Source organism: Phalacrocorax carbo, chromosome 1 (assembly GCF_963921805.1).
Source record: "Phalacrocorax carbo chromosome 1, bPhaCar2.1, whole genome shotgun sequence".
NCBI classification, from domain to species: Eukaryota; Metazoa; Chordata; class Aves; order Suliformes; family Phalacrocoracidae; genus Phalacrocorax; species Phalacrocorax carbo.
In genome coordinates this window covers 144,719,054-144,745,519 of record NC_087513.1, presented here as the reverse complement: position 1 = coordinate 144,745,519, position 26,466 = coordinate 144,719,054, and the positions used below count along the sequence as shown (strand labels likewise).

General features: G+C 44.3%; 1 protein-coding gene across 1 annotated transcript in view; it reads left to right on the top strand.

Moving 5' to 3' along the window:
* The first annotated feature begins 8,769 nt into the window (after positions 1-8,769).
* The window catches only part of LOC104049471 (gamma-aminobutyric acid receptor subunit gamma-3-like), a 172,822-nt gene continuing 155,125 nt past the window's right edge, over positions 8,770-26,466 (top strand). Inside the window, exons 1-2 of the mRNA XM_064445312.1 lie at positions 8,770-9,228; positions 12,688-12,836. Of these exons, the coding sequence (XP_064301382.1) occupies positions 9,176-9,228; positions 12,688-12,836 (202 nt within the window). The 5' untranslated portion in view covers positions 8,770-9,175. The remainder of the gene's footprint in view (positions 9,229-12,687; positions 12,837-26,466) is intronic.

Below are 26,466 nucleotides of genomic sequence, written 5' to 3'. Positions count from 1 at the left end.
TGAGTTTTCAGCTCCTTCCTCCTTGGCATCCTTTCTTTGTTCCAGAAGCTTTTGTAATTTAATCTTAATGTTTAAATAAAAAATGCATTCAATGTTTCATTGCAAAATGTCATTCTTTTAGTGGTTATCCTTCTAGAGAGACCAAAAAAATCACAAGAGCTGAAAGAATTAATTGGAAAGCATGCGTGCACACGCTCAATCTCGTGTGTGTGCGTGATGCATCCTCACTGTTGCCCAGAAAGGTACATACTGAGTGAAGACAGTGAATTGAGATGTTTCAGAATTAAGTGCTATTTTGCCATGGAGCATCAGCCCCATGTTCTGTTTGGGACAGAGAGGAGAGCCAATGCTTCACTTTGAGGTGAGGGTCTGGCCCAAGACCAAAGAGCTGTTTGGGCTTCTTGTTTGTCTTCCCTTCATCCCCTTCACTCTTAAACATTGCCAAGAAAAAGTCTCACACAGCCATTCCTTTTTGCAGTTTTTTCTTTTGACTTGTGGAGTTACAAATTTTCAAGTTCTCAGTGGCCACGGAGAAGCCACAGGACTGAGCGGGTGACTGGCAGATGGTAAAGAGGAGCAAGGGAAGGAAGGGGCATGCCCATGTGTTAGTTACAGTGCTGTCCTTGAGCCGAGGTGAGGATTTGGATCTCTGTTTTCAGGTAGGCTTGAGCAGCCACATGCCTCTTTGTTAGTCACTTCTTTGGTTTTAAAAGTGGGATAATGGTGTCTGAATGCAATGAATCCGGCCCTTTGGGGATCGAAAGTGGTGAAAAATTGCAGAACCTACTGGGAGGCAAAACTTTCTAAGATCCCATGGCTATTTCTTTTCTTTCATGCAGGCTATTCCCACCAAAAGGTGGGAGTCAAAAAGAAATCATGTTTTCTCAGTAAACAGTATGTAGCTTTGCCAAGTCCAACAGGGACGCAGTGCAGTGACGTGCACACACATTGTACTGGGTGTCCCCAGTGATTCACTCACTGAACACCTCTGAAACAGCTAAAAAAGCCTGGTGACTGGCAGAGGGGAGCAGATCTTTCTGCATATGCAGGACAGACTCTCTCAGTTGCAGCCTCTTCTACCTCTTCCTATGGCCATAGAGATGTACAACGAACGCAGCGCTAGGCTTCTGGAGGCTGAATATCCAGACAAGGGGAGGTGAGCCCAACATGCTGTCAGGGCTAGCAAACACAACAGTTCTTCTTAGTCAGGATGTGCACACCTGGGGAGCTTTTCTTGTAACCTTTTGATATGGGTGCACATTCCTCCCATGGCAAGACAAAGTGGCCATGAAATGAACGGCATGGTAGGGTCTTACTGTTAGTCACTGAGGGAGACCGCCTGCAGCCTTACAGATGAGCGTTCGCTCTCTGCCCTCAAGTCTTTTCCTGTGGTTGATGATGATAGGTCCCACCATTGACACTCATGGCAGGTGGATGTGTGCTGGCTACACATCTGGACAAGGCTTCTTGTTAGGAATCAATTTACTAACAGCTTGCTACTTCTAGTCTCACCAGAATAACAGATGAGGTGTAACTCTTGCAACATCAGTGACACAGCATAAGGCACCAAACAAACCATCAGAACACAGTCCACGTGATGACTTGCCCATTTTTTTGACCCCATGGTAGCATGCTGCCATGCTGTTGGCACATGCTACCATGGTTTTGGTGGGTCTGTATCAGAATCTGTAAGCTCAGTTCTCTTCCCAACCATTCTTGTGGCCTACAGGTGGCATAGGCTCAAACTGTTTATCTCACATTTTATTTATGATAGTATTTGAAATTGGAAAAGGCACACTCGCTTCTGTTCAGTAAGAATATTACTTAATATCACTTCCCCTCAGATACCAAACGTTGTAGTTACATGAAAAACCTGCTGGTTTTCATTTTGGTTTTGTCTTTTTCCCCACAGTAAGATTAGGTAGTTGTAGGTTTTTAAAATAAAAACAGCTATTGAACAATGATATTCCGAAGATTAAGGAGCTAATGGGACAGTCACTGACTGAAGGCAGGCTCTGTGGGTTCAAGTTCAATCTGAAGCGTGGGACTTCAGCACAAATCTCTAAATAGATGAAACTATATCAGGATCCTGAGATGCTGATTGCTAGAGGAGTTCTTAGGAGAAATATCATATACACATGTCCTGTTCCTCTTCCCAAAAACCATCTGCTTCTGGCCACTTTCAGAGGAAGGGTACTGTGCTATCCAGACTTTCCTCCTGACCCCATACAGCTACTCAGCAAATGTTATTCTGCAGGAGAAGGCTGGAGCGCAGGACTGTCTAGTCAGACCCTAGGCTACAGGGTACTTGTGAAAGTGGCACCAGAGTGCTTCTGGGGCAATACAGAGGCTGTATTTACCACACTGCTGAATGCTATGAGCAATCTGTGAACCTTCAGAGGACACTAAGCATGGTAAAAGGATGTCTGAATACACGTGAATCCCAAAACAAGAAAGAGAATAAAAATCACATGAAGTCGCTTTGAACTTTCCTCAAACTTCCACAAAAAGCCTCTAGTGTGAGGCTCTTACCTACATGAATGAGAAACTCAGATCCATCCTTACAGCATCATCCCCAGAGCCATTCTGTCTGCCTCAGTGCATTTTCTGTGCTTTGTTTGCTTGCTTACGTCCAAGTATGGCTCTTACCCTGGCTGAGTCAGCATCATTTTCTGGTCTCCATTGCAGGATGCAGTGCCAGGACCTCTAAATCTGACCCATTTTACTTACATGGAGAGTCTCCTTCTCTTCACCAAATAAGGAGCTATCTGTAAACAGTGGAGTCGCATGGTGACAGGATCAGACCCTTTGCTTTATTTTGGTAAACAGTTTATTGGAGTTTACCTGATGTGTAGAAGACTGGATAATCACCTGCCAAAGGCATTTGGCACCACAGGCATTTTATACATAAACCACTTCCAGTTATACTGACTGTCGCTTTCTGTCTTTGCAGGTGAAGGCAGAAAATAATTATTAGAGCTGATTCTGTTACTGGGTATTTGCTAAACCAGGTTGAAGTTTCCTGAAGAAACCATCTATCTTATGTTTCTCGGAGAATCCCACGCACTCCTAATCCTTGCTGAGAACTGCAATGATAGAAGAAGCAGCCACCTCGCAGCGTGTGCTCCTGCCTGAACAGTAGGTGTTGTCCCATAGTTCGGGAGATACTTCAATAAGCCTATCGATTCCAGGCTGGAATACTTAAATGCCACCACTGCCTCGCACTACACAACACCTAACAATTTAAATCTCTCTGCAGTCAGTGGAACTGTTTGTGTGGGAGACCATTACTCATTGATGGCATCTGAACTGTGGGAGATGGGAGCATTTCCCAGATTCTGGCTCAAAGTAAACACCTTGGCCTTGTCCTACTTCAGGCTGGGGCGGTATCTGGATATGCATCAGCCTCCGCTGGTTTCCCCTGGAAGGAGCCTGGGCCTTCAGGAGTGGGGTGAGCTGTGTCATGTCCCCATTACGGGTGAGCCGGGACCCTGCGGGGCACGTCTACTTCACAGCTTAGTCATGGCCAAAGAGAGTAATAAATAGGAATTGCTTGTCATTGGGTTTTTCCTGTATGCTTTCATGAAAAAAAGAGTTGAAAAGTGAATTACAACAATTCAGCACTGGAGAGTAAGCGTATGCTGTTCTACTGCCAAATTTCCTCACTTGTGCCCATTACGAATGAAAGAACAAGTCAAATACAACGGAAAAGGTTTTTATTTCTGGTATTTGAGCTGTGCCAGCTTACTCTAAGGATGAATTTAGGCAACAATGTATTTTCTAAAGCTTAGCCCTCTTCCCTTATCTCAGATTGTGTTCTGCTTTTTTCTAAATGGAATATGCCCTTTGTGGGATAACTAAACATATTTGTACAAAACTCAGAAAGAAATAATTTTATGAAATAATCTCGCCTTTCAAAAATTCCTGCTGGACGTATAAATTACATTTTCAAGGAAATTGAATGAAACTACTTTGCTATTCAGTTTATGCAGACAAGATGAATGTAGCACTTGCACAGCTATTTGTTTTTTAAATCTGGAGATAATACCCTTTGTAATAAGAATCTATTTCCCCTAACACCCTTGCTCCTCAGATTGGAACTGACACTGAAATGTTCAGAGGAACCTAAATTATTCTAAAGGAGTGTTTGATCAAATTGCTTGAATTCTTTGTCTTTTTTATATGTTTTTATGTCACTACAAAAAAATATGGCCATCACACAGTGTCAGTGTCAGACGACATCCTCACCTTACCTATTTTACTAAATAGTATTCCACCATTTTCTTATGGGCATTTGTTCAATTTTGAGAAAGACGGAAAGAATGGAAGTTAGATTTTATGAAGCCCAAGGGACTTCTGAAGGCTCTTCCTAGGATTACCACTAATTTCGACTCAGGTGTAAGTGTCCCATTCTGTACTGCATTATTTGCCTTTTCATTGCCATCCTCAAAAGTAATTATCTCTTCTTACAGTCATTGTGTCTTAAAAGTTGCTGTTTAAATTGGCCCTGGCTAAAACCAAAGTAAAACGGAAATTAGGAATGTTGATTGAAGGTACCAACTCATTTCAGTTAGATAAATTTGAAGAGTTTTTGAGAAATACCGATAGATTGCAATGCACTGGACCGACAACGATAGGTTGCATATGTAGGTGGGAAAAATTCCTGTACTACACAGAGGATAAAAAATATCGCATAACTTGTCATAAAAAATATATATATAGTAACAAATGCTGGAACCGGCCACCCACAGCAGTCTTGGCCTCAGTGGATCTGGGCTCAGTTCTTCACTCACTGCAGGCTGGGGTTACTGACATCCTCAGAACAACTGCTCGGCTGTCGTCCGGCCCCAGAGCTCCAGGCCTGCCTGCCCTCTGCGCCTGTGCTTCTGCAAGGAAGCGTACACAAAGCTGCGGGAGAGCTGCAGCACGGCGGCATCAGGAGGGGTTCTCCATATCCTGCCCGAGGCCAAAGAGCGCAGTGAGCCCCTGAAGGGCATACAGAAAGTGTCTGGACCTCTGAGGTTCAACTTCCTCCCTCAAGGCAGATTTAGTTATTTGTACAAAGCAGAGCGCTTCCAGCGGGAGTGACAGAGACCTTCAGCCAGAATAAACTGGCGCTAGTCTCTAATAAATCTCTAATAAGCCTCTGGCTGGAGGACTCCAGGAGCTGTAGGTGACAGGTTTCAGTCCCTTCCCTGTTTGTCTCAGAGCAGCCCCAGTTCCCTCCTATGTTGCTCATGGTGTAGGTGGCAGCCTCAGTCACTGGGACGCCAGGAGAGCCACGGGTAAGGACTCTCCGTCAACATTTTATCACAGAAAAGTTCAGGTGCCCAATTTCAAGAACCTGTTCAGTGCTTTTAGAAAGGAAGCACTCAGTTCTAGCAAGTGAGATGCTTGATCTGTTAGCCCCATTCCCTCCCTCTGCATTTCTCCCCTTACTTAGGGTAACTAGTTTCCTGCACAGCTGCCTTCAGAGGCTCTTACTTCCCCCCCTGCACAAGAAATACCACAAGGTATCCCTTTGGTACCCCTCAGGTTGAAAAGATAGTTGTTCTCTGTGAAAATGCAGTGAAAGGTAAGATAAAATGTGCATGCATTTTATTGCGCTAGAGAATACAAACATTTTAGTATTATTACAGGGTGTGATAAAATGTTATTTTGTTAAAGCATGTGCCAGATAATCATGATCCTTACCTGAATACACAATCTGAAAAGGCTCAGCAAAGGCAGAGAGCCTGCTTACAAGAGAAAGGCATGTGAGTACGAAGAAAAGAGGAAAAGTAGAAATGACCGAGGGCTGAGGTATAATGAAAAGAGATGCTGGGGTATTTCTTTGGCATTAACACACCGCCCACCGAGGACAACAGAAAGAAAATCTTAAACATCACCTTTTCTTTTTCCTTGCAGCCTGAGGAGACGGAGGCAGTAATTAATGAACCATAAAGCTCCACTCGAGCCTTGAGGCTTGCTGTCACGCTGCAAGCGAAGGGGGGGAGCAGCCGGCCTAACACTGCGAAGGTTACCCCCGGGGGAGGGTGGGGAGGGGGGACTGGGTGACTTGCTGACCACGTACAGCACCGGTAACGGCACACGGTCACGGGGCAGGGGTGACTGAGCGCTCCGTCGCTGGCTGCAGGCGGGGGGACGGGGGAGACACACACACACGCCTGTCCCGCCCCGTCCCGCCGCGCTTCCCGCCGCCGCCGCCAGAGGATCCCGCCGCCGCGGCGGGAGGCGGCTCGGGGCGGGCGGGGGAGAGGCGGAGCGGCGCCGGGCGGAGCCGCCGCTGCGGGGAGGCCACCCCCGGGCCGGAGCGGGGGTGGGGGGCGGCCGGCGGGCCCCGCGGGGGGCAGGGCCGCCCGGCTCCGCGGCGGGGCGGGCGGCGCTGGGCCCGGGCTCGCCGTCGCTCCTTGTAAATCGCCCCCGGGTGTTTTCGCCGCGGTACCGCCCGGCCTGCTTCCGCCGCCCGGCCGGGCGGTGGCAGGGGGGGAGGCGGCCCCGCTGGCAGAGCACCCCGGCCAGGGCGGCCGCGGCCCCGGACCGCGGCGGCATCTCCCCAGCAGTTTGCTCCGCCGGGGACGGGCTAGGCTATTATTTATTCCACTTAAGCGTGTGTACGAAGACACACATTTTTATACACGCGGCCAGGGCGGGGGTAGGTGGCGACGGCCAGCTTCCCGCCTTAGCTTTCCAAGCGCGCAGACACCGCGACCCGGGACGTGGGTACGGCGCCCTCGGAGCCCCAAGGGATGTTTCCATAAGCACCAGCCTTCAGAAAACCCTCGGGTGCCTGAAAACGGCCGTAGCGAGCCGCGGGGCACCGGCACCGGCGGGAGCCCCCCCCGTAGCTGAGAGGCGGCGGCCCGGCCCGTCGCGCCCCCGCACGCCCCGCTGCTCCCGCGGGCTCCCTCCCCACCAGCGGAGCGGCCTGCGGCTTCCCCGGCCGCGCCTGCGGGGAGGCGCGCTGCCACGCGGCTGGTCCTGGTGGAATCCAGGCAACCCCCGAGCTCCCGCCGCCTCTTCCCTTCCCTTCGCTATTCCGGCCGCTATTTTCTCAAGGCAGCAGGCGGTCCGGAGCCCACCTGCAATTTCTCTGCTGGCGACGGGGGGAAAAAAAAGCACAAGTCTTGTAAGAAGTGATTATTAGTAATTCACAGTAACTGCAATTAGCCAAAGTCAACACGAAAGAACTGCGGTATTATCTAGGAAAGAGACGTTTAGGTTAAAAAAAAAAAAAAAACAAAACAAAAAAACCCCCAACCAAAACACAAAACCAACCTAGAGTGCATGACTGGGAATTAATTGCCTGGCTCACAGCGGATCTTCCCTGAGCTGTCTTGTTCTGTCAATACATAACTTCGGGAACAGAACTCTCTCCAGCCGGCTCATTCAGGCACCATGTAGGAGTTTTTCTAAAAGCAAGATTGCATCTTCCAGCAGAACTTTTTTTTTTTTTTTTTAATTGTAATGTCATAATTAAACCCGACTCCCCCAGACTTGGAAACTATGTCTAAGGGGGGAGGAAGCAAAGATTTATGCTTCCGAGATTTCTGATCACAGTAAAACGATCGCTCGTACCTCTCGCGGAGCTTTTTGTTTCCAGATTACGGTCATGTAAGTAAAATTTTGTCATTTCCGATTCTGAAAGCAAAGGGGAATATTCTTATTACCCTGACTTCTGGTGCAAAGCTGCACACACCTAGAAAGAACTGAAGTCACTAAAAATCACATTTGTGCTGTTCTTAGTGGAGTAAAAAGACACACGATGCCCAGACCCAAACTATTTTTGCCCTGAATACACTTGGCTGCCGTCACATTTCCCAGTTCTCGCAGCAGAAAATCCTCATTTATTCTAAAGTTCCCAATATACACCTAAATCCACGCAGCTCGGTCTACCGCATCTCTCTCTCTCTTCTCTGTGTGTACATTCTACAGGCACACCTTAGGCATATATGTGTGTGTCCATGCATTCGCACAGAGCATTGCGAACCTCTACGTACATATAGCTAGATACGGAGGCATATACAAGCACGCTGCGTTGTATATCTTTGTCTGTCTGTGGGAGACCGCAGCGTAGGTCCCTGTCTGTAGCCGCACCGATTACATACATAGGCGTCTATATGTACTTCGGGATGCCCGTGGTTCCGACCACCCCGCGGCCACCAGCAGCGCCGACCCCTCTCCCTCCGCCTGAAGAGAGCACCTCCAGCGCCCCGGGGGCCCCGTCCGGCAAGTAAGTGTGGGGTTTGGGGCTGGGGGCACCCCTTAAAAGAGCGGGGGGAAGCTGCCGCCGGGCGCCGCAGCCCCCCCCCCCCCCGCGGGGGGCATTGGGCTGGTGATGGCTGGCGAGTTTGCGGATCCCCCTCTCCCGTGTGTGCGTGTGCGTGCGTGCGTGTGTGTCTGTGCGAGAGTGGGGGGGTGCGTGTGTGCGCGCGTGTGCGCGCGCCCGCCGGGGCGGGGGCAGGGTGCCCTTCCCGGCTCCCCCCCCCCCCCCCGCCTTGCCGGCGAGGCGGGTACCTGTTGGGCAGGCAGCGGGGACGAGGTGCTCCCCGATGCGGGGCGGCCCCCGGCAGCGCTCCGGTGTCGCGCTGCGGGGCTGGCCGCAAGCCAGCCGCTCCGCGGGGGGGGGGTGGGGGTGTGGAGGGGCGAGGCGCGCCCCTTGCCCCAGCCCCAGCCCGCCCTCGGTCCAGCCCGGCCCGGCCCAACCCACCGCGGTCCGGCGGGGCCGGGGCTCCGCCGCGCTGTGCACAGCCCGGGGGTACGGCCAGCGCCAGCCGGGGGAGCGGGAGGGGCCGCGCCGCTGCTCCCGGCAACCGATTGCCAGAAAAGGGGGAAGAGCCGCAGCTCGGTGCCCGCTGAACACCTGTCAGACCGTGGAGTCTGATTTATACCTGGCCCTGGCAGCCTCTCCGCTGAGGATTTCCCCCTCGTCCCACTTCTGTTTTCTTGGGGGGTTTTTTGTTGTTGGTTTTTTTTTTCCCCCCCTTTTCGCCTCCCCCCTCCCTTCCTGGAGTGGTGTGAAAGGGGGTATTTTCTTCAGGGTATAAAGCTGAGAATACAGAGGAAGAGAGGCTAGGAGCTTCACCTCATTGCCTCATTCTCCCTTTCATGTGAACATCCTGCAACATTTCCTTCATCCTGCCGCACCTCTCACCTGGCCAGCGCTGCCCAGATCATGTCCGCTAAGCTCCTGCCGGTTTTCTTCCTCCTCTCAGTGTTTCACGCCTGGTAAGTCTGCGCTCCCCTCGCCCCCTCCCACACCCTCTCCTCGCACCGGGGTTTGAGGGCTGGAGTCCCGCTCGCAGGAGTTTGCCAAATACTGCGCGCCCGGGAAGGAGAGCGGGATCTTCCCCTCCCTCCCCCGCGCCGCGCCGGGGCTTTATTCCCAACCGCGCTTCCCCGGGACCCGCCGGGCTCCCCGTCAGGCTGCAGCCCCGCTGCCGGCGCGGCGGCCCCGCCGCTGTCCCTCCCGGCCCCGCGGGAAGCCGGAGGTCGCCCGGCGAACCGGTATCCCGCGCCGCCCCGGGAGAAAGTTTTCCTGCTCCGGCTGCCGCCAAGGCCCGGCACCCGGCGGGACGGCGCCCGGCGCTCCCCGGGCTCCCCTCACGGCGCGGGGCGGCCGCCAGCCCCGGCTTCCCGCTGCGCCCCAGCCCCGGGGGCCCCGCGGGCGCGGCCGGCGTGAGGAGGAAGCCGGCGGCCGCGGGAAGCGAGAGCCCGGCGGGCGGGGCGGCTGGGGGTGCCGGGGGGGTGCCCTGGTGCCTGGGGAGCGGCGGCGGCTGCCGTTAGCCGCCGCGGAGGGGGGGCCGGCAGGGACGCGTGTGGCGGGCTGGGGCGGGGAGCCCCCGGCACCCGCCTCAGGGGCGGGAAGGGTCTCCCCGGCGGCGCTCTGGTAACGGCGGGCGGAGGGGGGCCGGAGCGGGGACAGCCGGCAGCTGCAGCGTGACCTTCTGGACCAGGCTCTCCTTCGGTCCTGGTGGTTGTCCAGGGTGCTGGGAAGGGTCCCCGCCGCATAACCCGGGCAAAGGTGTCACCTCCGTGTCCCCTGCAGGATCTGCCACAAACCGGGCTGCAGGCGTGCTCAGAGGCCCTTCCCTTCCCTCTCCTTCCCTTCCCTTCCCTCTCCTTCCCTTCCCTTCCCTCTCCTCCCCTTCCCTCTCCTTCCCTTCCCTCCCCTTCCCTCTCCTTCCCTCTCCTTCCCTCTCCTTAGCCTGCCCTCTCCTTAGCCTGCCCTCCACCTGAGTGGCATCTCTCTCCCAAGTCCCCGCAGGAACTAAAGGCTGCTTCATGCCAGCCCCGAGAGCAAGTCCTGGACACATGTTTTGCAGGAAATAAATCCTTGCCCCACAACCTCTCAGAGTTTTCCAGCCTTCCTCCTTTGCAGTTTATGCACTGCCTCCTCAGAGGATCAATAGTAGCGGCCCCTGAGGGGTCTGGGGAAGGTGTGTGGTCCTTTTTCTTCCCCAATTCAAGAAGGGCCTGCTGTCATCCCGCACTTGTTTCTGTGGATAGTGGGAACATGCTGGGAATTTGGCAGTCACCAGTAAGGCTACAGGTGAAAATCCAAATTCAAGTGCCTTCAAGGAGCCTAACTGTGTAGAAGCAAGCAAGGGAAGTGAAAAACTCTTAGGGAAGAAAACAAAACACCTTGAAAAATATGTCTAGTATATTAATCTGATTCACTGTGAAACCTTTCTCACACCCCCAATCTTAATTTAGAAGGTAGGTGGGAATTTACATCGTCTGGAGGTACTTTGTAGGAAACAAGTTGCTTGAGTGAGGGGATTTAAAAGGTCTGTCAATGCTTAGAGTCTTACTAGTGACTGGCTTTAAAGAAGCAGCTCCCTGAAATGGGAATCTTGATGCCACTTGAACTCAGTTCTCATTTCCACATGCAGTCTGAATGCCTCCAGTAAAGTTGTGGTGGATGCAGCAGGAAAAGACGTATGATTTGTGCTCCTTTCCTGTCTGCAATTCAGCACAACTGCAGGGTTTCAGCTCTGAAGTATCAACCGTGTATGTTTGGAGACAGTGCCTCCTTTGAGAATGGTAATGGCAGTATTAAAACACAGGGCTTGTCATGAATCTGAGGGAGAAGAAAAGCCCCGCAACAATCCTCTTAGGGTTTTTTAATGCTCATTGGGTAAATTACACAAAAAAGATGAAGTTCTCACTAACAGAGAAGGAATGCTCATCTATTCAAAAATTTCCCAAAGTTTTCTCTACTTTTGCAACTTGGTTATAAGAGCTCTCTCTGTAGAAAATCCTCAGGGGCTAGGTTTCAAAATTATTTTTATTTAGAAATTGTACCTAGAGTGCTTGCAATCTGTGAGGTCATGTTAAGTGATTCATGGCTAATCCTTAGGGCCGTATTGGCTGAGGAGCAGTTTCAATTAAAAGTCTCATTAAATGCTTGAATGGTGGTCTACAAGTAATGCTGAGGTTTGATGATGCTCTGTGATTACATCTTTATAATTGTATTCATTTTTTTCTGTTACTATAGAGTGTCTGTCATCTTCTGGACATCTGATATTTTAAAAGACGCTAGTGTCATTACAGAGAGGAGAGGGAGAGAGAGAAAGGAGGTTGCTCTCTGATGCATGTAGCACATCCCATGAATAAGCAAGGCTGGTGCCTCTGATTCTCCATTGCTTTGCGCCTTGCATAATTATTGACATTTGTGTAAAAAGGTTGTGAAATCGTATCATCTCACCAGGGCAATTGCAGGTCAAAGCCACACATGGTTACTACTGTAGGTTCCACCACTGAGGTTATCTTTTCTCCTGATAAGTTCATCTCAGTTTAACTGTCATAGATTTTCTCCAGTGAGAGACATTAAACAGATTTGGTTTCTAAGATACCAAAAGATACATCTTCAAATCAACGTTTTACTGTTCGTGCACAAAAAGCTGCACAAATGAAATTAGTCTTGTGTGAAAATAGCTCTAGCTGTGATTTCTGGGCAAACTGTAGTTTCACCACGTTTCTATTAGCTCTTAATAAAAATGATCCACCTATGCAGGAAAGAAGTCACAACTCCTGGTGTAGTACTTTTTTTTTTTTTTTTTAAATGTCATTAAAACTGCACGGAAATTCAGATTAATTTATGCAGTGTATTTGTGTGCTTGTGATAATCCATCTTAAATTCAAGGAGCAAGCTCTTAATTCTAAGCCTTGTAATACATTAAACTGAAATTCAGGCACTGAGAGTATAATAATTTATTAATAGGATAAAATGATTAGGAAGTATTAAAAGATGAATTTTTAACACTCTTATTAGCATTTGTGCAGGAGATGAATCAGTTGTCTTGATGTATTAATAAAATAATACTGCAGATGTTCGCTATTTGTAAGAACGTATTGTAAACTAACTAGTTGGGATAGGTTAGTTAAAATATAGGATATAAAATATTACTCTGAGAGCTGTATTAACTCCTGGAGTATAATTTTTTTGAGGGACTGGCAGAAGACAGTTTCTAAACAATACTCAGTCATGACCCATCCACAGATATTCAACGACTGTTAATGGGAACGTCCCTCCCGTTGGAAAAAAAAGCCTTAGGCTGGGTAGATAAAAAGCCAAGGGAGATACCTAAAACTTCTTCAGATGAGTGTAGAGATTTAGCCAGAACGTAAATTCAGATTTTAGTTATATAAAATAACATCTATTTGTTTGATTTGTTATTGCAGTTCTAGAAAGGTTGAAGAGGATGAATATGAAGACGGAACAACTAACCAAAAATGGGTTTTAGCTCCAAAAACACAAGACACAGATGTGACTCTCATACTAAACAAGCTGTTGAGAGAATATGACAAAAAGCTACGGCCAGATATTGGAAGTAAGTACTCCTTTCTGCACAAGTGAGGAAAAGCATCTATGGGTGCAGGAAAGACTATGTTATATTTTGGTTAGTGTGCACAAATGTCTGGGAAAGTGACGACTAAGTTTTTTTGACTGAAGTTCATTCCCAAGCCAATATTTAAAAAATGTTAGTTCTCATGGGAAGATGGTAGTGGTAACGTAGGGCGCTAAACTCTGGTTTGCTTGTACAGAGTTTGAGTAGAGATGCGGAAGGGCTAACTCTAAAGGATTCAGCAGGTCTTTGGCAGAGTTAGGAACACCCTTATCTCTTTTGCTATCCAATCCATACATATGAGAAACTTATGCTCTTGAGGAATGACCAAAACCCCAGCCTATTAAAAACAAAGAGAAGGACACAGCAAGAGGAGAATGTGCATCTACTCCCTTCAAAATGCGATCATGAAAGTTATGTTCCTTAATGCTGAGAAGGCGGCACGAGGATTTGTGTGTGTACAGGGCAGCTCTAGAGATTTTCTTCCCCAAACCAGCAGGCATCTTATCTCCGAAAGAAATCTGATAGAATGGAAGTGTCTTGTGGGCAATACTACTACATATAGGTATAAAATTTAGATAGGAGTCAGTAGATACGTGCTTATAACCATTCTGAGCTATTATCTTTTCCTTTTTGTTTTTTAGTTTTTTTTTAGTTTGTATAATGACGTTCTGTGTTTCAAACCATTACTTTTTTACCTTTTGTGGTTATGCTCTGTTTGCCTTGTTGTATCCTTAGATCAGAATGGCTATAGCACAGGTGCCGCTCAGTTTGTTCACAGCAAGTTTGTGTGACAAGTCAGAGGCAATTTGTCGTTTACATAGAATCATAGAATCGTTAAGGTTGGAAAAGACCCATAAGATCATCGAGTCCAACCACTAACCTATCACTGCCAAGTCCACCACTAAACCATATCCTCAAGCACCACGTCTACCCTTCTTTTAAATACCTCCAGGGATGGAGACTGCTCCACCTCCCTGGGCAGCCCGTTCCAATGCCCGACAGCCCTTTTGGTGAAGAAGTTGTTTCTAACGTCCAACCTAAACTTCCCCTGGTGCAGCTTGAGGCCATTTCCTCTCGTCCTGTCGCTCTCCTATTGGGCGAAGAGACTGACCCCCACCTCGCTACAACCTCCTTTCAGGTAGTTGTAGAGAGCAATAAGGTCTCCCCTCAGCATCCTCTTCTCCAGGCTAAACAACCCCAGCTCCCTCAACCTCTCCTCATAAGACCTGCTCTCCAGACCCTTCAAAGTTTTGTTGCCCTTCTCTGGACACGCTCCAGCACCTCAATGTCCTTCTTGTAGTGAGGGGCCCAAAACTGAACGCAGTACTCGAGGTGCGGCCTCACCAGTGCCGAGTACAGGGGCACGATCACCTCCCTGCTCCTGCTGGCCACACTAGTCCTGATACAAGCCAGGATGCTTTTGGCCTTCTTGGCCACCTGGGCACACTGCTGGCTCATGTTCAGCCCGGTGTCAACCAACACCCCCAGGTCTTTTTCCTCCAGGCAGCTCTCCAGCCACTCTTCCCCAAGCCTGTAGCGTTGCATGGGGTTGTTGTGACATTTAGTGTACCTTGCATATATTTCAGTATGACCCGGGAATGGGGAAAGCTTGAAACAACTACCTAATATAATTTGCTTTTCCTGCATCTTTGCAGAGATTAAAGGGAGAATCCCTACCACTGATTATAAGTGAAAAGAAAGTGGTTTTTGTTTTCATAGCTATTACTTTGATTTTTCATAGTATTTATAAAGATCATAGTTGATAGATGTGTCTGTTTTTAACACAGAGTGACATTTATCTCTTTCTCTCTACTTAGTTTGTCATATTGGATTTAGCTGATCTTTAATATCTGATGGAGAAGTGCTTTAATGCAGTTCCCCACCCATATCAGCATCTGGAAGACATTCTCAGACAAATTTTTTATTTTACTTTGTACACCGTGTACTCAGATCACTGACTTCAGGCAGAGTAAATTATGTTATGCCTATGTGGGGCAAAGTAATCATTCAAAGTCCCCATGCCAGTTGCCATAAAATCAGTAGAGGTCAGACATATCTTACAGCACTGGGAAATCATTGTTACCAAAATAATTCCTTTTGTGTCTCCACAAACTTTCATAAATCCTGTTTTAGAGAAAGGAGTTAAAGTACACAGCTCCTCATATATTGTACCAAACAGAGATTTCACAGTTCTCAGCTACTTCTATCTATTTCTATTGAGCATCTCAGTCCTAGGCCATTTTTCTCTTTGATAGGAATCTGGCTATTTCAGAACTGAGCTGAGTGTTGTTCAGACTCTAGAGAAGTTAGTTCACCTCTGCCTCCTTCCCTGGTCCCTCTTCCCTCCTCTTCTACCTTTGATGCAGATAAATAACATTGCCCTTTTGAAGCTGAGTTGCTGCTGCATTTGTCAAGGAGGACACGGGCGGAATGTCAGAGAATCGGGCATTACATCTAACTTCCCTGAATTGCCGGCTCGTTCCTCACAGACAAACACATCTTGGAGGAGAAGGTTATCCTCCAAACTAGATAGTTGACTTGTCCTGGCAACTGAACTGTGTTCCTGCCATGGAGATCCCAGTATTAATTCAGATCAGTTAAAGCGTTATACAGATCAGTTAAAGCACTAGGAAAAAAAGTAGTGGACCAGGTTACATAGAGCATACAATGAGAAAATGCATGTTTTGAAATCTGTAGAAAGTATGGAATAAACCAGTGGAAATAGACAGAAGTAATTCTCAGAATCAAGTATAAGTGCAGGCCTTAAAAGGCGCTGAGGGTTAAATCCAGGACTAACGTGCAGTCATCTACTGATTCGGACCTTTGCATTTATGCAGTGCTGCCTGTAGGCAAATCAGTTGTCCCACAGGACAGGGGACACTCACCGTTTCATGCCACATTGCTCTCCACTCAGTTTTCCGATCATTGTGAAGCTGCTATTTCTAACAGTTTAGCAATGCCAAAGGCCATGGAAGAAGATGACTGTGGCAAATAGAAGGTATCGAAGTGCGTGCTGGCCCAGGCAGTGACTTTTCTGTGGTCTTTCACCCTTCCCAGGGAAGCTGATGTTTCGCCTAGGTCAGGTATGCCCAGGTACTACCTGGCACTGAACAGGTATATCCTGAATGCCCACTTGCCATACTATGGGCACTAAGTACTTCAGAAATCACACCACCTCCATGTCAGGAGTATGTCCATTAGTGAATGAATTCCTCTGAACAGGCACTCAGCCACCCTCCTTCCTCCTGCCCTGCCCAGCCTATCTAAACCACTGTAAAGACCGTGTAGGTCAGTGCTAAGATGCGATGCCAGGACTTGCTCTTTCCTTTCTTTTTTTCTTATGCTGGCCTATACTTGGCCTAGGTTATGTACATGAATGTCAGTCAGACCACATGCTCCATCTACACTCAGGAGTACAGGCATCACCTGCAAGGTTCCAAGCCAGGATTTTGAAAGAGTGGATTGAACAACCTAAGTATTAGGCAAACCAGTTACCCTGTGAAGGCTATCAGCAACCTGACACCTTAACGGGACCTGTCTAGCTAAAAGGGACCTTTGGTCTTTCGAAATAAAGCAGTGTTCTACCAGCAGGGAATGTCTGACTGCATACTCCATGGGCACGCACTTGGCAGAGTTCTTGCCTCCATAAATATCACACCTTGTGAGGGTTTTAATTTTAATTGTGGCATCTGACAGTTTTCTGTTATACCATGGAATATACACACCTCTTGGTACTGAAAAAAAACAATAGAAAAAAAAGAAAGCACCTCACACTGAACAGCTTATACCAGTGTACTGATTAGTCAAAAAGAAAAGTGTTTTACAGAGACAAAGTGTCTTGTTCACCCACTTGTTACCAGGTACAATTTTAGGGCTGAGAGCTGTGAGTCTGTTGCATGTTATAAAAGGCACCGGTCCCAGATAACAAATAAACCCATTCTGAACTATGAAGGTCTTAAAATCTCTTCCATAGGCAGGTACTCTGGAGTTTGTTTCAAAGTCCTGTGAAGTGGAGACCCATTCAATGGATATGCAACATTTTCTAAGTGCAGTAAGGCTTACTACCCTGAAAGAGTGATTTTTTTCCCCCCATGTCACACTGGCTTAAGTCCTGACACTTAGTAGGCCTAAGTTCTGGCCCTGAAATTTTGCTTCCTCTTTATTAATAAAATGAGAACGGAAATAATAGGCAAGCCAACAGGCCACAGAGTAAAATGATTATAATTACAGCTAGAAATAATTCAGTCTTACTTAGGCTCTATTAATAAACTAGTTTTTTTCCAGTGTTCTATTTCTGATTAACTTATTTAAAATTTAAGGTTTTTTTTTAAAAAACAAGTAGTAAACCACAGGTAAGTTAAATAACACTTGACAAAACATATTTCCTTCAAAGTCAGTTTACTTTAATGAAACCTGCCCTCTCACCTTTCTTAATGGACAGCTTAGTCCACAATGGAGTCCTGGGAAGAAACAAGCTACTTTTATTACCCTACATAGTTTTGTGCTTGTCTTCATACGGAATGTAGGTTGCCTTAAACAGACACAAAGTTTGTCACAGTGTATTCTTCCAAAGGTAAAGTTTTGCCAATCACGTTCCCTGAGTGAGCTTTACATGTGGAAGATAATATGCTATCTTTTTGTCTCATCGTGAAAATCACCTTACCCATCAAAAATGTTAGTATGTGAGAGGTTTCTTAAATGTGACGTTTGTAGTGGGAGGAAAAAAATCTCACCCTAGACCAGGCTCATATCTGCAGTACTCATTTGGATCATGAAGAGCATTAAGTCTTAAGAGTTGCCTTTCGGTAGCTGGTTTGATTACCTCAAAGAAAAGATCTTTTTACCTATTGTTCATTAAGAAACAATAACTAATGGCCAAAATTTTAGTGGTGACGAGGCAATAGTAATGTTAAGATTAGTTCATGAACTGAGCTGAACTCCACGCTTCCCTCTTTATCTCAGCCTGCTAATGTGAAAAAAACCATTTTATTTCACCACTAATTTTTAGAGAACAAAACTGTTCCCTGAGCATCTCTATCAAGGAGTCAGTTACCTCAGCACTCTAATTTAGAGTGCAGAGGTATAAATCGCACATCCTGCAGCCTGACCAGGTGCTCTCCAGCCTTCCTGTGATTACCTACCCTTTCCCCAGCTCCTGAAATACCTTCCCCAGAACACAACACGACTAGAATAAGGAGTTATGCACGCTTGGTAGGTACAAACAGACAGAACTGCTATCCACTGCCTTTCCCCGTGGTGTTCCTAATGTGAGAAAATGGTGTTAGGAAGTGAAAAATTTCTGGTTTAGTATTTTTTAAAAACACCTAAAAATAATACAAAAAACCATAGAGGTTATTTCCCCTGCATTTCAGTCTGTACCAATGATCTTTGCAGTTACTTATACTCTTTCACGGAAAGTTTAATACTTCCAGTTAATTTCTATTTCAGAGGCTGGAGCAAAATAACGCTGGTAAGAGAAAAGCCAAATAGAAGGGACTATACTCTAGTGTACTTCAAACTACCCAGGGAAACTGAAAGTAGAGTGTGATCATAAATATTACAAATAAAGCTAAAATAAGATAAACACCCAAATGAAGAAACAGCAAGTTACAAGACAGAACTATCTGTGCCTCAGAGATACTTAGCTGACAGCAAGTTTTTCGACTGATACTTGTAATGGTCAACCAGAACTGAAAATGCCAAATTCCATATTTAATGCAATAGAAATATTGTGTAAGTGTGGTAGTTTATTCTATTAATTTATTTTTCCTGTACTTTCTAGCACCTGATTTCTAAGCTGCCTTACTTTAAAAAAAATAGTCAAGCTGACATCAACTCAGACTTGAGGCAAGAGCATTATGGGAGAGGCAAAGCAAGCATGAATAATACTGATTTTACTGATACTCACTGGAAGGGTAGAAAAGAGTAGTAGGTTAATTTGTATTGCATGTTTACATCTTCTGTTTCTCAAGTGTATCGTTATGTCAGTGAAGGCTCTGAATTACACATGTTGAAGAAAGCGTCATCAGCTTGTGTTCTGAGGTGCTTTTACCACTAATGCCTGCTTTTCCCTCCTTTTTTTGATTATCCTGCAGTAACTCTTGGTTTCCTCTTGGATCCTCCAGATTTATTTGATCCATACAGCCTCTAGTGAGCCCCTGTATCTATTGTGTATTTATAATCCCAAATAAATGCACTTTGAAGTATGTAAATGTATATGCATATGAATATATGTGTGTATATATGTATATACACACATACATATACCCCCTAATTGAATGCCTACATATCTTTCAACTCCACCAGCTTTAGCTGTCTTGAGAATAAAGCTGGTTTTCTTTGCGCCCCAAGTATCTTTATAACTATTAGCCAAATTTCTCAAGACCACAGCAGTCTCACCAACAGCTGTGCCACTCTCAGTACCTTGAGTAGGTTTGCACAGGTGTAGCTAGTAGAAATAGATGGGCTCACTTGTGTCAGGAGACACAGAAGCCTAAGTTCTGTCTGACGTGCTTTACTGTGCTAGCTTGGTAGCATTTAACAGCAGTTCTCTTTTTAAGCAGTTAAAAATTATCTCTGTAACTAATTTAAGCAGTTTTTCAGTGTATGCAAGGAGCAGTTCTGTTGGGTGAGTGGGCACAATTTTCTTCTTTGTTTTTTAAAGGAGATATGTGTTTTAAAGCACAATCCTAATGAAAACCTTGAGTTCTGAAGCACTATGACAACCTTTCTTCTGTCTGACCTGCCTTCCTGGCAGGCCACACAGAAATGAACCCTGAAGTGCACCACAGGCTATTGCCACTGTGGCTGTCAAGTTATTTTTGCTAGCTGCTGATTGCCACACCTGATACTCTTTAAATTAGCTCCAGCAAGGTTTCCCCATATGTGGCGAGAGAGGGTTGCTTATTGCCTCACAGATCAAAATATTTCCCAGATCATAGTGCAGAGAAAGCTGTAAACTGTCATGCAAGGTTAAATTACTACTTTCTGCTGTAAGTCTTTTTTTTGTGCTAGCCTACAAGAGAGTATCAGACATCTTACAACAGGAAGCATTGAGAGAGACAGTTGTCACTTCGGATTGATTATAGACAGTTGCCCCCGGAGAGCTAACTGGTGTGTAAAGGTAGTACACAATAGGAAGGAAAGAGGGAGTAACTTCTGTTTTTATTGTGGCAGCAATCAGGAGTGGGAAACCATAGTCCTGGATCCAACTTCTTTAGTACTGGGCACTGCAGAAGGTTGTGGAGATTAGTCTAATTTTGGTTTATATGGAAGAAGAAACTTGACTAAACCATTGGTGAGGATGTGGACTGCTGTGGCTACCAGTCAGCTAGGAAACAAGGCTGCATTGAGTGTGAGCTCAGGAGTTGAAAAAGATCATAAGAAAAAAATCAGAAATGTTTAAAATGTTCTCATTGAACTTTTCTCACTTCTTCTTTTGGGAAAGCGGATTGTCTTTATTTCAGAAAACTTTTTTTCTGATTCAGCCACCAAACTGGAAATCCATTAACTGTCCATTTCCATGAGTAAGACAGTAAATAAGAAGACTATTTTAGTTCCAGTCATCTCCCATGCATTAGGTATAAGCACACCTATGTGAAGAGAGGGATATTACTGAGGAAAGGGATGCTATTCAATGCAAACAAGAAAAAAAATCTGTTCTAGGTGGGAGGATAGAAGGGATTTCTCAATTATCTGCTGTTCTAATTTTCTAGCATCTTCAGTAATTGATGCTTTCTTCTGAAAACTTAGCCATAAGCACTTCTAGAATATTAATAGCAAGGCTAATAAATGAGGGGTAAACTACTCTATGGTCACTCCAAAGTCACAGTTTTAGATTTTGAAAATTGCAGTCCATGTCTGAGTTTTAAAACATGACATAAATAAATAGGTTCGTTGTATCCTGAGCACCCAATCCTGTTCTGGTGCCAGTAGAGCGCATCAGACACAGGTTCTTTCAAAATCTATCATGGGAACATTTTTGATTAGGAAAGGGTGTTGACGGTGAGTTTTTTCATGCCTACATTCTGCTTTTCTAATTGCTGAACCATGGAGCTGAGTAAAGGGGAATCTCTGAGTTTGGTTGCTGACCTGATTTGATTCACAGCTCTCAGCTGTCAGGGGAAACACCCTACTTTTTACTCACCCTTCTCTCAGGTAAAACTCTTAATGAGCCATGCTAAGAGAGTATGAGAATATGTAGGGAAGTTTTATTCCAATGCAGCAACCCTGAAGCCCTCCAATTTAATGTTTCTCCTAAAAGAAAAAAGAATGTGGTTTTATTTTTTTGTAATTATTTAACAAGTTAGCTTTTTTCTTTTTGCCTTTTTTAATAGAACACATAATTTATAGTAAATGCTGGAAAGCAACACTTTAATTTGAAGCTTACAGTACTTCAATATACAGAAATATTTTGGTATTCAAGCACTTCATTTTTCCAAACCTAATCTTGTAATTTAACACAAGTAATACAGTTCTTTGCACATAAAACTGCTCTTTTGTCCCATTTCTGGTGAGCCACTTGTATCTTTTCAGTACTTGGAAAACACTTTGTCTGTTGGGTTGACGAAGACGTACTGGTTTTGGGTTGGAAAGAGGCCTTTTACCCAAGGACTTAACAGCAAGGTTCCTTATAATATGACCTTCTCTTTGTGAATGTAAATAATTCATTTACACAGGTAACTTTTATTTAGGGTTTTATTTCCTGACAGTAATTGCTTGCTGAAACGGCTTCATACAAGCACAGGCTGAATATTTTTCTTGGGCGGCATTGTAGGTAGGAAAGTTTGGTTGACAGTTAATGTTTGTCAAACTCTTCACCTAAACAGTCAGACCTAAAACTATATTCAGCAGCTGCTAGTTCTCATTTTCTCTTCTTTTCCATAACTTCACCTAAGAAATCTGAGAGGAGGTTAGAAGTATAGCATATTAGACTTTTGGAATGCCATGGATTGAAAGTTAGGTAAGAGTCAGGAAAAGTCCGAGATATTAATTCCAGAAGAAAATTGCTTTCTTCTCTCTCTTTCCTTCTGTGACTACGTAGACTATGCTGGCTCTTCCAAGAGTAGGAGTGTATTTAGAGGTCGTCTTTTCTTTTTTTTTTTTTTTTGACTAAAGAGGGTTCTGAGCAGGTATTTGTAAATTGGGCAGACATACAATGCTACAGTTGCCATTTTGAGGTTGTGGCACGAACTAATAAATTGTTCTGTCATCTTTAAACAAGGAAAACTTTCTGCACATATTATTTTAAAATATTATTGTTCTTTTCTGCAATTGTATGGTTTTCTTATGACTGCTATTGTTCATCCAGACCTTGGTTGCTAGCTTGCTAGACTTTGCAGGAACAAATTCTATTATTGTTCAGTCTTATTATATTACATAGGAACTCCTCCCTCCTATGAATATAAGTAAAACAAAAATGGAAGCTTTAGGGACTGATTGTAAAACCAGCCTAACCATTAAGATCTACAGTTTTCATTCCTAAACAACATAATACTGGAAAAATTACAGCTTGTGCATTAGGGAAAGGAAAATGAAAGATAAAAGTGCTGAAAGTTGATCGATGGTGGGATGTGAAGAGTAAAAGTGATTAGTAGTTAATTGAGGGAGTCCTTTTCTGTGCACACTGTCATTCACACTCCTGGACAGAATGGCAACAAAACCTAGCATGTGAATAAAATACTTTTTTCAGAAGTCTGTTCTCACCCTGGTATTGCCATCATCAAAACTTTCTTTCAAGTCTGCACCCAATTTTTTATTATCCTTTTGATTTTCATTTGCGGTCCTGTTTTGGTAGTTTGATCCTAAAACATAGGGATGACAGTTCTATCAGAGTTTCTCTGGCTGTAGCAAGTGGAGGGTTTTGACCTCTAACTGTTGTTCAAGCCCATTCTCTTCTATACAGGAAGAATGAGTCTTCTTTATTTTCCTCATTGATACCTTCATAGAATCATAGAATCAATCATAGAACCATTTAGGTTGGAAAAGACCTTTAAGATCATCAAGTCCAACTGTAAACCTAACACCGCCAAGCCCACCTATAAACCATGTCCCTAGGTGCTGCGTACGTGCCTTTTAAATACCTCCTGTGATGGTGACTCAATAATTCCTCTTACTATGTCTTTCTTCAAATGTGGTAATTTGTCCTAAAATATAGAAGTCTTAGCTGACCACAGTTATCCCTGAGAAGTGACTTTTTAGCATGGCAGTTTGTTTTACAGGAAGAAACAAGTAATTAGATGTGGCCTATAAGGTCGTGTAGGAAAATATTAGAAGTCATCATCACTAATGCAAAATAAACATTAACACTATAATCACTACTACTATGGTTACCGATAACTGTGTAATGATTTATTACAGCTTTATCCCAATTTAAAAATAGCAATTTATGTGCTAATGAGATAATGTAAAATATCATTATAGAGTAATTTCCAACAATATCTCATTACCGTAGAGTCAATCTTGTTAGTCTTTTGCATTCAGAAGTCTTGTGGAACTTAGGCAGAGTTTAAGTGGCTGTGTATTTCTGGAACAGAGCTCATACTGTGTTTGTTATGTGATTGCATGCCTTCTAAAAATCTAGTGCTAATTGCTTTGCCTCCATGAATATGTGTATATTGATCCATAACCTTTTTACCACCACTGTTTTGGGTAAAACCAGAATAATTTAGACCTGGGAGTTGCTTGAACAATGTAAGAAAGGGTATCTTTCAACAAAAATTAATTTCAATTTTATTTTAAGATTTATGAGAGCTCAGTTAGTTCTACTAATTTTTAAATATGCTTCAAATAAAAATATTTCTAAGCATTAAAGTTTAAAAAATAATTCTAAATATTTATGATTTGTGCAGGAACATAAATGCTATTTGGACAGACTTCAAATGTGGAGGAAGCTTTCTGTAGGAAGCAAACAAAGCGGTTTCATGAATGAAACAAGCATCAATTCTGAATAGCAGAGATCTATCAAAAGTTAAGAGAACTTTTAAAAGGATAGGATAATTTAAAGTACTAAATAAATGTAATAAAATGCCAGGAACTTACCGCATATTTTTTCCCCTATATGGCTTGTGAAATTGCATAAAAATCCCTTTGTTAATTTCCTTAAAAGTCTTTTAAAGTTCTCCTGATTTATCTGTTGAATTTTTTCCACACATGATCAGCTTGCATATGTCCAAGAGTAAAGTATTCACAGATTTTAATGGGGTTCAAGCTCAAGTACTGTTTATTTCACCAGTGTAAATCTATAAAGCAGAACCTCACAAATCCTAGGGTTGGCCTGCATGCGTATTTGTGATTAGGGCTTTATTCTAGCTGTTTCTGTGTTTTGTTGTTGTCCGGACACACCTGACCTAGCTTTACACTAAGTGTTCACTTGGCTTCTTAAGTCAACTTTGCAGGCAGCGTTGAGCTCACAGCTCCCGTGGCGAGGCGTCTTTCGAACTGTCTAGTTTGTAGACAAATTTCACTCGGATGTGTCTTTGCAGTGTGATAGTCACAAAGCTGACTGGAATATAAACACTCCGTCTGTCTCAAAGCCATGGCATTTGGATCAGATGGGGACTATTAGCTAAACATTGGTGTGACCTTACTTTTGTTTGCAGATATTTTGAATGGCTTGATAAATCCCCTCCTCAATTAAACCCAACATGTTTGAAGGTGAAATGACTGTGATAAGCAGTTAGCTAACCTTAGATAGCACTGTGTAGCAGCATAACACTGCAGTTACTTGGATGTGCTTGCATTGCGTTTTAGGGAATGTTAACTAGCATATATTAAAGAATATTTCAAAGAACTTTGAGAAGGTTAGTGCATTTGTTGACAACCTTTAATTGCTTTCCTGCATGTGATACACATGTGGTTCTGGCACAGTCAACAAGACTGTGAGGACTTTCTTAGTGCAAGAAAAAAAGGCTCCATCTGCAGCTCAGCAACTCCATGCATGGCTTAAATCAGTCCACGAATTGAGTGTTCACAAATGCATGTAGTATTCAGAAAAACTGAGCAGGCCTTGAAATAATTGGTAATGTACCTATTTAATTCTTCCACAAAACTCAATTTATTTTGAAGACTGGTAGAGGGTGAGTTCTTTCTTGTAAGACATGATAACTTTAAGACTCAATTTTTTTTTTCATTTTTTCATTTTGGATGAAGTAATCTTAAAATCTTTGCTTCGTTATGGTTGGTATTTTGAATTAAAATCCTGTGATAACAAATCTAAAATTTATACCTGATGCTTCTCCCAGTTTATATCTGTTTATGTCCATGAGAGACCATGTGCAACAAGAACTGTACTCTTCTGTCTTTTCATTCAAAACCTGAACACATATTTACCATACAGTCGTATTACAGTTGTATTTTCTGCCTCTGCCTAGGAAGACTATAATTCAAAGGAACTTTCAGTCTTTTTTTGTTGTTGCACTGATATAATAGCTTACCTGTATTTTAATTATTATTTTAAATTTGAATTTCACTGGGAATGTCTGAAGCTAGATGCTGATTTAATTTGACATAAGAAGCAGCTGCTTAGTTTTCTTCTGTTTCAAAATTAGACCTTTACTGTGAGTAAGACCAAATTCTCTTCAGCATTAACAAGCAGTGCTTCATTTTTTTTTTTTTTTTGCACTGGAAAAGTATTTGGCCCAGCATATTCAGGAGAAATTGTAATCTCATCATCTATTTGCATACCTAAATGCAATGATTAAACAAAAATGGATTCCAAGCACTATGTTCTGGTCCTGAACTTTGTCCCTGATCCTGCCAAGATTCAATTGCATGCCAATTTGCATCACTAAGTCTAGCCCCATTAGTGTTCACCAGAAATCCTTAGTGTTGAACTTCCACCTAGATACGTGGATAAGCCCTAAAAAGATCAGAGCCCTTTATTCCGTATATGCTATCTTGGTAAAAGAGCTAGATGTAGTTCCCTGCTATTACCAATTCCTATGTAATGACACTTATTACTGCATTTTGAGGCAAGTCTCATTACCAGAAGCTGCTCGACTCCTATTTAGTTATTAGCTAGGTACAGTTAGAGTTGCATTAATCGGTTGTGCTTGTTCAGCTGAGTTCAGATTTTCTTTTGCTGAAGGGAAGATCTGAGTTTATAACCCAGAATTTCAGACAATTTGAAACCATGACCTTAAACAATTCTGGATGTTCTGACTATGTGCCATCACAGAAGTGCATGGTACTTAATGAATTAGAGAATGGTTACCATCTTTAATCACTGTTTGCACCCACTTTAATGTCTGTTTTTGCAACATTAGATCTAGTCTTCCTAATGATATGTACATACCAAAGTTTTACATGACAAGCCAACCTGCCTGTTTTTTAAGAACCATCTAACTTTTCAGGTACTTTGAAACTCCTTGGCATCTCACTGTTAGTCTGAAATTTGGCAGGATGTGGGCAAAATTATTCATCTTTACATGTGAAGATTCCTGTCTACCTTCAACTTTGTGCAGGATGGCTTCTTAAGTTTTAGACAAATTAACTGCTATCTACCTGAGATAAGCTTCCCACAGAACTGTGACATTTCGCTTCCTCACTTCTCTGCTCAGTAGCTTCCCTGAGCAGAGCTCTCTGAGTTTTGAGTGGCTGATGTACCTGCATT